The 12473-nt window shown below is 32.7% G+C and overlaps 1 protein-coding gene across 2 annotated transcripts in view; it reads right to left on the reverse strand.

The window, feature by feature from the left end:
* Nucleotides 1-270: 270 nt before the first annotated feature.
* RPAP3 (RNA polymerase II associated protein 3) overlaps nt 271-12473 on the reverse strand; it is a 28209-nt gene continuing 16006 nt past the window's right edge. Inside the window, exons 10-17 of one of the 2 annotated variants that reach the window (XM_019748422.3) lie at nt 11506-11627; nt 10108-10178; nt 9890-9991; nt 6005-6243; nt 4592-4778; nt 3723-3820; nt 3156-3256; nt 271-752 (exon numbers count right to left, since the gene is read on the reverse strand). In XM_019748422.3, the coding sequence (XP_019603981.1) occupies nt 667-752; nt 3156-3256; nt 3723-3820; nt 4592-4778; nt 6005-6243; nt 9890-9991; nt 10108-10178; nt 11506-11627 (1006 nt within the window). In that variant the 3' untranslated portion in view covers nt 271-666. The remainder of the gene's footprint in view (nt 753-3155; nt 3257-3722; nt 3821-4591; nt 4779-6004; nt 6244-9889; nt 9992-10107; nt 10179-11505; nt 11628-12473) is intronic. The other variant, XM_019748425.3, reaches the window with a different exon arrangement.

Raw genomic sequence — 12473 nt, forward strand, 5'->3', positions numbered from 1 at the left:
AAACTTTTCTAGCTTTTAAATTGTTTACACCTTGCTTTAGATTATGTCTTAAATTACTATATAACGTGGATATCATGAGGAAAAAAGCTGAAGCATTAAAATTTAGGATGCTGGGGACTCTTCAATTAACCTATATAAAAAATCCAGTTAAAAGTCTCTCCTATTATACATAAATACTAAAACTACATATCCTGCAACTAAGTAATTTTATGTTAGTGAACTGGCACAATGATTTAAAAAAGTTTTATAAAGAACAAATCTAGTTACGACTTAACTCTCCCTATACAAATACAACTTTATTCATATGCTAATGAAACAACCTGGTCACATGGTTACAAAACGCATGAAAACATAAAAATAATGTAACACTGACGGGGCATTGAAGAATGTCTTTATATCTAACATTTAAAATGATTTATAAAACACTGGATCTTTACAATTACACCTCATTATTTATATTTTTATTTTCAGAAAAACTTATAAATAGTTCATTTAAACACATTTCTCACTAGTTAAATCACAACTCACTTTATATTTAATTAGCTTATATCCAAAGACAGTACTTTCCTGTATTTCATTTTCTTAAAAGCAAAACAAAACATTTTATTTCAGTAGAAAAAATTTACATATGAAAGTCAAAGAAAATAATTTCAGTAAAAGTGGAAATCAACCACCATATCTTTTCTTGAGTTCTTCAACAGAATTACCCTTCAGTCCTGATTTGTCTATGTGATTGAATAATACACGTGCAACTGAAAAAGAAAAAAATTATTCATTTTAATCTCCATTTTTAAAAACTAAGTGAAACAGAAATTAAAGGGAGTAATCTGATCTGTCAAATTAAACTTTTTACACTTGAAAGCAATAATCATTAGGATTATTTATAAAGTCTAATTCCGATATTTAAATAGCCAACCCCAGAACAGAAAATCATACAGCAATCCAATGTCTTTTACCAGAATATTTCACTTTCTAGTAAAAAATTTATCCTACTTACTCAATGACATTAATCTTGCAAATTAAACTTAATTCATCTGAGCTTCCTAAAATTTTTATTCTATTTAGTAAGTGTACTTTTACTTAATATTATAATTAACTGTTTCTCCAACTTAAATCATTTTATTTTAGAAGAAAATTTTGCATCACTACTCTAAATTGAAAATTAGCAATAACATCTATGAAATCATGTTTGATGGGGTAGTTACACATTTTTATAATATGTAATAAAACATATAACTATTAAAAGTTAGAAGATCTTCCTACAAACCACATTAAATCTTTACCTTTCATACCACTGAGCGGTCTACACTCAACACTGTGGAAAATACAGTTCTAGTTTATATACTTTTCAACATTAAAACTAGCTAACAATTGTTAACAGTAATGGCAGTAATAAAAGATAGCAGCAGCTATTAATTATTAAATGTTTAGTTACATGCCAGGAACCATTCTAAGCACTTCTCATGGACAGTGGTGACCCAACCCAGAGGGTATTATTGTTAGGCCAGTCTGAAGAGCCAATCACATTGTTTGACTGCACTTGAACTTATCACATTATAGTGGCAAGAAATTCATTCATTCAACACACTTATACTAAGAGATTATGATGTACTAAGTATTGTTCTATGCTCTGAGGCCTAGAAAACAGGGTAAATAAAGTTCCTGCTCTCATGAAACTTTCATTCTATTAAGGAGAAAAATAATAAACATACATGAAATACTGTCAGCTAGTTATGCATTATGAAGAAAAATAAAGCAGGGTAAGAAAACAGGATGATGAGGAAGGGGAGGCAGCCGTTATTTTAACTAGGGCTGGTCAGGAGAGGATCTCCGAGGTGCTGACTGTTAGGTGGAAACGAATGAAGCGAGGAAGCAGGCTAGGTGAAGATGCGTGGGAAGCTATTCCAGGCTGAGGGAACAGCCAAAAGCAAAGCCCTTGAGGCTAAAAATAAGTCTGGCAGTTTGGTATATATTAAAAAAACACAAAGCCATGTGGTGGGGCAGAGTGGTGGAAAAAAGTGGTAAAAGATGAGTCAAAACAGTAATAAGAGCAATACTTGTCAGGGAATTTCAGGCACTGTTTTTGATTAACTGAAGATAAAGCAGAAACTTCTTTTGGTTTAAATTCTATTTAAAAATCTTTCTAAATTACACATCCACTTCCCTAAGAACATAGAGTATTTTTCTTAGTGACTGAGACTTATTTAATGTCACCGCTAGAAACATAAAGAAGAAATAAGAGAAGGAGCCCTGAGTACATTTAGTCTAGGAGGTCTGAAAATGGTACATTGAATTTTTGCTATTTTTAAACCTAAAAAACTAGTACTTCGGTATTTTAATGATTTTTCTCTTTTTCGTAAAACTAGAGTATAGCTCAAAAGTCTGAGTAATTGAAGATTCTGCAGAGTTTGATTTTACTTAAATTAGGGTTTCCCAAAATGGACACATTCTACAAAAGACTGAGATATAGAAATAAGTAAGGGATCTAATTCTTCAGGCTCATCACCTGCCACTCGTTACCCCCTAACTCTACAACCCGGCCACACTGTACTTCGTTTAATTTTCTAAACTCAATTTGCTCTTTCCTGCCTCAAAGCCTCTGCACAAATCATTCCTTCCGTCTAAAACTCTTCCCTACCCCTTCATCTCACTGACTCCTGCACTTCTTTGAAGATTCAGCTTAAACTAAACACACTCAAGGAAATTAGCTCTCACAGAATGGGTCAGACCTCCCATAGCAGGGACCCTTTACATGTTCCACAATGGCAGGAGCTCAACTATTACACTCTTATTGCATTTTCAAGTAGAAGAGCCCAGACTCTAGAGCAAGACTGCCTAAGCTTAAATCCTGGGTCTGACTTCCTACCTATGTGACCTTGATCACGTTCTTTACCTCCCTATGCCTCAGTTTCCTCCTTTGTAAAAGCAGAATGATAATCAAACCAACACCTCATAATGTTATTATCAGGATTTAAATTTTTAATTTTACTTAACTGTTTTTCAAGTAATTTAATTGTAATTAATTTCAATTTAATTGTATGTACCTTGGACATAGTCAACATTCAATAAATGTTTGTTCTGTCATTTGTTTAAAAAAAATAAAGGAACAATACAAGAATACAGCAATATGGAAAGGCTTTCTTCACAGAACTTACTTTTTTTCTCAGGTTCTGACATAAACATCACTGCCATATCAAACCTTTTTAGTTCAGAAAGTCTTTGTAAGATTTCAAAGATGAGTGATGGCTTTTCTCTTCTGAAATAAACCAAATATAAAACAAATGATCCATTAAAAGTTGCTCATTTAATTCTTTACTAACACAGTATATATAAATAAGGTCTTCATTTATCTTTTTTCCCTGGATACTGTCTATATTTTAAGTACCCAAATGAAGAAATGTATCAAGTCAATTGAAGAAATTATAACATTCTTAAATGTGAGGCTTAGCAAGACATTAATCTGCTATAACACTTGTCACTTCCACACACTACTTTTCTCTAAGAAAAATTTTAAGTCCTTTGTCCTCCTACTTAATCATTTCCCTTATTACCGCTTGCACATGTCTGTCATCTCTTTACAACTTCTGCACCAGTAAAATTTACGAGACCTAATGTGCTACATAGCAGGTAGCAATATGACATCAAAATGAATGAATTTCCCAAACCTCTAGAAATAGTATAGCATTACAATACGGAGGTATAACTAAAAAAATTCAACTTACTCAATGTAAAAGTCATGAAGAATTTTAATGATTTGGTTGAATACATCTGGATCTAGATTTTTCTGAAACAACTTAGGATACGAGGATGGTTCAATTTTCTTGGGAAAAAATAGTTAGAAAAATTAAATTATGGCAACATTCACATATCATAAATCATATAATAATTACTTAGATGAATATAGGAAAGAATAACTATTATACATTAATACTTATGTAATTAATGATAGAAGAAAGCAAGTTAGAAGAACTATAATCAGTTCAATTCAGAGAAAAACCTCATGAACAGAGAGATACATCACCCCAGGAGGGACATGAAACTTAAGAGCTCTCAAGGAGCAATACAAATAGTTTAAAAAATAAAATTTCATGAAACAATGTATTTGGAAGTATTTGTATACTGCATAATTATATAAGGGATTAACTATAATCATACTGGAAAAAACTAATCTATTCCATTATTTCATAAATTTCATGTAATTTCATTCTTTTTCTTAGAGCAAATAAAAGCTTATTTTCAGAATGACTGCCTAACTATTGCAAGCATTACTTGGTACACAGAAGGCCCTCGATGTATTTTAGCTTCTTTCTCCATCTTGAAGGATAAAGAATTACGTTTAAGTTATATATGAAAATTAGATTATTTTTAGACAAGAGAATTCAAAACAAGACTTATTTCCAAAGGTTTCCTGGTTGCAAATATTTAAAATGGCCTGGCCAGGGTGCTATATGTATCAGGCAAGGGGTAAGAGCACTGTCTATAATCATACTATACAAAAAGCAAATATAACATTATTATTATAGAGTGACAAAGAAGTTCTTTGACCTTTTACTAACAATAGAACTAAAACTACTAGCTTTCTTTTTCTTACCTTCAAATACTGATATATCATATCTGGAGAATTTTTCAAATGTCTGAAATCAGATTCAAGCTGGAATGAGTTTGCAGGAACTGGAGGAAGAACAGTTGTGATCAACTGAGCAGGTATTTTATCTACCTCTACGGAAATCTTCTCACTGAAAGACCGATGCACATCCTGTTTCAAATTAACATGAGGTCTGAAATATTTCAGAGGCATCAGTCAAACAATTGAAAAAGAACCACAAATAGTTAAAGCTTACATAAGGAAACATCCATAGAGATTTTTTTAATTTCTGACTTTATTATTATATTATCTATTTACACTCCGAAAGTAGTAAATTCTTTCAGTTGATAATACATTTTTTTTCGCAAGACAAGATAATGCCTTTGCAAATTTTCACATGCTATGTTAATGACTATTCTCATCTGTTGGGCTATTAGTCTGCCCTCATACTTTTGACCATTTCTACATATTGCATTACTACGTCACATGTACATAAAACTCAGCCTTTCAGAAATCTGAATTATCAGTTTCAAGAAATATATTCTGAGAAAGAAAAAAATGCTTCCTCCTTAAAAAAAAAAAAAAAAAAAAAAACTACCTATTTAGTGTTTTCCCACAACCCATACTATCCCTTTAAATAGAATTACTACTAAAATTCAAAGTTAAAAAAAACGACACTTCTAATAGGACTGTTGAGTGCAACGCAAGAATATATGAATAAAGTATAAATACCCCCAAAATAAACCCAGTCTATGTTTTTTCATATTCTCATCATGAAGGAAACACATGACTATTTTTTTAAATTCCAAATTTTAAACAGCCCACAAATAACCTTAAGTATGAATGGCTAGAATAATGATAAAGCCTCAATTTTTCCACTTTTGATAGTCTGGAATTACACAATTTAACACTTTTAAAATTGCTCTATGCATGTTATTCTGAATTAGTGATTTGAAAAATTATTTTTAACTTCAGAATCCTCTGGGCAAAGTCTGGAAGTGTTTTATATATACATGTACATACACAGCAAAAGCGAACTGCTGTCATTGAAACTGCTGCTTAATTATATATGCACCTAAACTTGGTCCTGTGATAGTCACCAGCCTCCTTTTAAAAAATCAAACATTTTTTGCTGAATTCAAAAGTGAAACAATATAGTAAAGTTCTAGAAAAGAAAATGAACAAAATCAATCTGTTCAAGACACTTTCTTATCATCTCTAAATTCCCACTCTGGTAAAGGAACAGTGATCAGTCCTTAAGCAAAGCCTCTCTTAGAGCAAGAACAAATGAAAAAGAAAAACTAGATAGAGTGTGAAGTTGAAAAAATGACGGTTCTGAGTACAAACCAGAAGTCTCATCAATTTCCAACTGAATTATTAGCATTCTAGAGATTATCATGTAGAAGTATTACTACTCACTGCAGAGCTGAAGTATCACTGATTTCTTCTATTTTCAATACTTTTGCTTTTGGAATATCATTTGTGGGCAAAAGGTCATCTTGGATTGAATTCTTCTTACTTGTAGTGCCTGTGCTTGCTGTTAGATTTGCTAGATTAATAGGATTACTTTCTGGAGCAGCAGCCGTAGTGCTATCTGGCACATCAATAGTCTGTATCAAATTACCAGTTTCTTCAATAATAACCTTCTTGAGTGGTTTCTAAAACAATTAAAATCAATTCCTTAAATCAACACATAAAGGTTTTCTATTTTAGGGTCACAAATTAAAAGGTTGCAGTGTTCTTACAGCCAATATCTCAGTTATAAGTAAATTCAATTTGATGGCTAGACAGACTCAGGAGTCATACTCTGAGAATACAAATAAAAAGATGCATAGCATCTATCCCACATAGGTCTAAATGGGGGAAAGAAGATGTACATATAGGTAATTACAAGGCAATGAGACACACACCATAAAAGGTGACAGCACAGAACTAGAAGAGAACACAGAAGAAGGTACATAAACACTGGCATGAGCAGAGACGTCCCAGAAAAAGTACACAAAAACGGAAGACGAGCGTCGGTCCGCGGAAAGGCAAGAAGGCCAATGGGGCTGGCGCAAGGGGAGGGCGACGCACACAAAGCCTGCCAGGTCGCTGAAAGACAGTGCACACAGGACCTTGTGTGCCATGTCAAGGAGTTTGGATTTGATCCTAGAGGCAATGAAGCCAAGAAAAAATATGACCAAACTGACAGCAATACTGTAGGCTAACTGAAGGCAGGAAGAATAAGGCCAGGCAATAACCAGCATTCTGGATTAAAACCTAAATACGTTCTCTATGTAAGTAGCTGTGGGATAAAACCAGCCCAGGATTAAATCTGCCAAATAATATTCACCAAGTTGCTAAGAACTTGACCGCAATAATGGTTTTTAATTTAATAAAATAAATAGCATTCACTATTTATTTCAATCATTACAAGTGTCAAACATTTTCAATTTCTTAAGTTTACATACAGTACTCTTATTTTTAATAAAAGCTTTCTTCAATATATTCTAAATGTCTAGTCTAACTGTACAGTTGAATTTTAAATCAAAAAGTTGTAAATATGAAAACTTTTGACATATACATTAAACTCAATGTTAAAATCAGACATTTGATTAGCATCGCTAAGATAAGACCTAACAGGTAACAATTAAATGTTGCAGTATGAATGCATAGATAAAAAACCTATTAACAAATTTGTTAGCAGAATCTGTTAGCAGTTCTATTTTAAAGCATAATTATATTAAGATAAGGCCTTTGCTGAAAACTATTAGTAATAGTTTTCTATTAAGATATTGACCAAGAATGGACATGTATTAGTGTTAAAAAAATAGGCTATAATTTTTGAGGCAATAATTATTGCAATGTATCAATGCAGTCCCATTTAAAACCAAATCTTTCCATTGACAAGATGCATAAGCATGATCCTAATAAACAAATGTCCTAATAGATGAGCTCTGTTCACTGTAAACCAATAGGTAATGAGAGCAGCTGAAGGCTACGGATAACGGTTGGGAGGAATCGGGGGTATGACTATGCTACTAACAGGAGTAAAACTCAAAAGATACCACTATAGAAAGACAAGAAAAAATATGAAAGGGTCAATTCATCCCTTTTTTTTAAATTAAGATTTAGGCACACATTTCATTTAGCTCTTTATTATGGCCGTTTCAAGAAAAAGAAGAGAGAAATAAGAATAAACAGAAAGGGAGAAAGACAAGGTGAAGGACAAAATATTGAAAGATGAGTTTTACGTGGGAAAACAGAAAAATGAAAATAAAACAAAATACATATTTTAGCAGAGACCAGGAGAAATCTCATTTACCCACACCCTCCCAGGGAACCCCAGGCCCTGGCTTAGCTGATCCTCATCACTGCTCTCCCACACTCTCTCTAGAGAAGATCTGCCAAAAATAAAAAGTACTCCCAGGCTGCCAGCCCTTGAAGCTCAGGCTACCCTGGCCCAGCCTCTCACTTTAATAAAGTAACCAACCCTAGAACTCTCTCCACTTCCTGGGCCTTCCTTCCTTTCCTCAGCGACCAAGTAGACTCACAAATATGTGACTGAAAAGGAAATTAACATTCATTTCACCTGAAATTAGTATTAATGGACATTCCTTTGATTTCAACTAATCTGTGAGTTCTTCTCAACTGAAGGAGAAAAAGTAAGGATCACAGAGGAATTAGGTAACTTGCCTAAGATTTTAAAGTTTATAAAGTTGGTGGGGCTCAAAACAACTTAAAAGCATTATGCCAAACTGCACCTTCTATTTTTTAAATAATGACCACATTTTTATTATGGAAACCTATTATAAAAATAAACAGCCTTTTTTTCCCTCTTTCCTACTAGGATAATGATTTTACTTATGTTGAATCATTTACAAAATGGTTTTCCCCAGACGTCTCATTTCATATGTTGAGGTGTTTTGACATCGTGCTACAAAAGATTTAAATTCATGTTGCATTTTCACAACTATTAACATAAATTGATTTTTCACACGAAGGAGAAGAAAACCCAACAGATTTATAAAAGCTGTTTAGAGTATATTGGCCGTGGGATATTACATATACAAATATTTGATTTACAACAAGGGCATGTGTTTATAATTATACATAGCAGTCTGACAAAGGCTTTTTTAAAACTCGTAAATTAATTTTTGTGAAGAAGTGTTACAAAGATGTAAAAGTTTAAATCACATTTAATTAAACATTTAATCACCTTCATTGAAAAGAGTAAAATAGCAAATAAATATAATGAATGAAAGTAACTAGTTTATGCCTGGCACATGAAACAAGTATTGTCTCATAAAATTCAAGAATAAAGTCACAATAAGAACACTGGAAAAGTATTACACTAAGGATTCCTCTATCAGCTACTAACCTGAAATATGAACTTAGCAAAAACATTAAACATTCTTTGCCTCATTTTCTTCCTTTGTAAAAAGAAAACTAAAACATCTGCTCTGACTTTCTTATAAAATTACTTCTGTGGTAGCATCATCCATGCCTAACAGTTACTTCTAGGGGCAGGGAGAGGATTGTCATCTGTGAGGGACACAGGGAAATTTTGGGAAGCTGATACCTTTCAACTTTTTTACCTGGTTGGTGGTTTCATGGGTGTTATGTATGTGTATATGTATATGTATGTATACATATACGTACATGTATATATGAATATATATAAATGTTAGAAACTATCATAGAGTCACATTATATTTATATTTGCCTTAAATGAACTCAATTTTAAAGGTTTAGCACAAAACAAACTTCTGAATTCATGCCAGCTACTCTCTCTGTCCCAATATTACAGGAAAAGAGCTGATTTTGCTGGACTTACTGAAAAACGGTATGGTATACCAAAAACAATGTGCAGTATATATTTTTAAAGATAATCTTGCCTATACAAGATTTTTGCCTAAGTGCTGATTTTAGATCTAAGCCCACGCAAAATGCAAGATTATTGCAACATTTTCCCAATCTCAAAAACAGTAATAGAAGTAAAAAATTCTTAATTCTTAAAAATAATGTAAAACTGTTTCATATTCCTTTAATATCATAACATATGTGGAAATACTTAAATTTATACTGTTAAATTAAAAGTCACTTAAAAAGGTACCCCAGAATTCTAAACAGCTCTATCTTCCCCAATTTTATTATGTCAATTATCCTAAGAAGTATTTTTTAAAGATTCTAAAAATGACCCTAGGAAGAGATTCCAACATTTACGAGATTATGAATTCAAACTTGTTTTCAACTCTTAGGTATGCAACACCAATAATTGAATAGCAAGGGGAAAAAAAGAAAGAAAAATACTTTACTTACAGTTGATCCAAGATGAGGTGGACTATCAATGGGTTTTATCACATTTTGCCTTTGAGTAGAATCAAGAAAGACATCATCCCAGTGTCCTTTCTCAATTAATTCCTTGAAAATAAATTTGTAATCATGATAATAAAAATATTCTCAATTATGCAACAAATAAATGTGTTTATGTTGCAGAAAATAAAAGGATATGTTGGTGAAAAGAATGCATTCATTACCTTTTTAATTTTGGAAAGTTCAGTTACTGCTTGCTTATTTCCAGGTTCCAGAAGTAAAACAGTTTCAAAATCTGAAATGAATTTTTAAGAAATATAATAAATTAGTGAAAATACTTTATGCAGTTCAAGACATGATATACGAGCGCTTATTTAGTTTTGTAACTTTGTGTTTATCTAAAGAAGTTTTATACAGGATAGTAGGAAATAGGTGATCGATAGATAGCAAGGACTAAAATTTACTGAGCACTATTCTAGTTGCTATGTGTTAATTCTCATGTAACGCTCACTACAACCCCACTTTACAATCAATATGACTGAGGCCTAGAGGTCATCTAACTTACCAAAGCTGCCCTGTTAACAAATGACAGGGTAACTCACTAAATGCAAAATAGAATGTAAGAGAATGTCATATAATGGAATATTATTCAGCCTTCAAAAGGAATTGAATTCTGACATACACTACAATATGGATGAACCTTGAAGACATTATGCTAAATGGAATAAGCCAGACACAAAAGAACAAAATATTGTATGAGTCTACTTATATGAAGTACCTAGAATAGGCACATTCAGAGACAGAACGTGGAATAGTGGTTTCCAGGGGCTGGAGAAAGAGGAGAATGGAGAGTAATTGTTTAACAAGTTTTCAGAATGGAATCATAAGTAAGTTCTGGAGACGGATAGTGGCAATGGTTGCACAACAATGTGAATGTACTCAATGCCACTGAACTGTACACTCAAAAGTGGTTAAAACAGTAAATTTTATGTCATGTGTATTTTACCATAATAAAAAAAAATATATGAGCTATAGCCAAAGCCATGCTTAGAGAGACACTGACAGATTTAAATGCACATATCGGGAAAGAAGGTGAAAATTAATTACTGATGTCAAGAATTTAGAAAAACAGCAAATTAAACCTAAAGACAGTTGAAGGAAGGAAATAAAGAGCAGAACACACAATAGAAACAAGTTGGTTCTTCAAAAGGATTAATAAATACTTAAAAGACATGGAAAAATAAAAGAACAAATAACCAGTACGAAGAAAAAAAGAGGTGGGGCATCACTATAGATCTCACATTATCCTCTATCCCCCAGCTGCCAATTCCCTTCCTTTTCATGCTTGCTTTTTTCCTTCTCACCTATAATTCAAATTTCTCATTAATTCTGATTGGCAATTAGCCAGATTATACTGTACGCTGTTAGAAGACAATCAGGCCCACTATGGAAACTGCATTCCTTCAAATCTGCAAACCTACTCATGAACTAAACTGTGATAGGAAATGTACTTCTCTAAGTTCTGCGTCCTTGAACCATGGGAAGGCTGTGCCAATCTCTGCTTCTACAACTTGGAAGTCTCGTCGGGCTGAGTGAGTGCTAGTTGTTATAAAAAGTCATACCTTGTTTGGCTTCATTTAACTTTCCCAAAAATGTTCTTGCAGTTCCTCTTCTGGCAAAAGCTTTAGAATAAGAGCCATCTAATAAAATAGCTTGTGTGCAGTCTTTTTCAGCCTCTTCATATCTATTAAACATGATAAAAATACCAACTGGAAAAATGCAGCCTATAGAAAAACTCCATATAAACTGAGTTTCTAATGTAAAAAGCATGCATATAATTTCAATTACCAATTCCCAAATGAGAGAAGAGACTATTTTTAAATTTTATATTCTCACCAAATCTTGAAATCATCTGGTAAGGAGGGGAAAGGTGCCAGATTAAAGGAAAGTAAGAAAAGAGAGTGCTGGAAGGATGGTATTAATGACGGTAAAATATGAATAGATCAGACAAAAGAATACCACTTCTGGCCATCTATCTCTCCTCCAAACCTCAATATAAACAGATACTACATTAATAATTATAACTAGCATTAATTTTCTAATAAAACTTCATTAATATTTACCTATAGTACACACCACCTAAGGAAAAACAACCCACACAAAAACATTATATATGTGAGAGCATATCATCTGACATTTTTCATAAACTCTATTTAACCAGGCAACCAGCAATCAATTCAGTCTGACTGGTACTGCTCTATGATAAAGCACTAAGAGGAGCTAGAAAACGAACAAAACGTCTGTGATTTGCTTTATAATAATTCAGTGGGGGGAAAGAGCTGAAACAAGTATGACCAAAAAAGGTATGGCTTGTTAACCTAGATGATTTCGTGCATGGAGCTTGCTATATTACTTTCATGAAAGTTTGAAAAACTGCATAATTAATATATTTTTTTAAAAAAGGATCTCCCCAAGGCCTAAATAAATGCCATCCTACCATATTAGATCAAAATAAGACCCAATATGAACAAAATTAGATTTTATAATGAACTTAAACATCTCTGAATTCTTTAATTCACTTTCAACAAGA

The sequence above is a fragment of the Rhinolophus sinicus genome, chromosome 1 (assembly GCF_057876585.1).
Source record: "Rhinolophus sinicus isolate RSI-liver-muscle chromosome 1, RSI-T2T, whole genome shotgun sequence".
Lineage (NCBI taxonomy): Eukaryota > Metazoa > Chordata > Mammalia > Chiroptera > Rhinolophidae > Rhinolophus > Rhinolophus sinicus.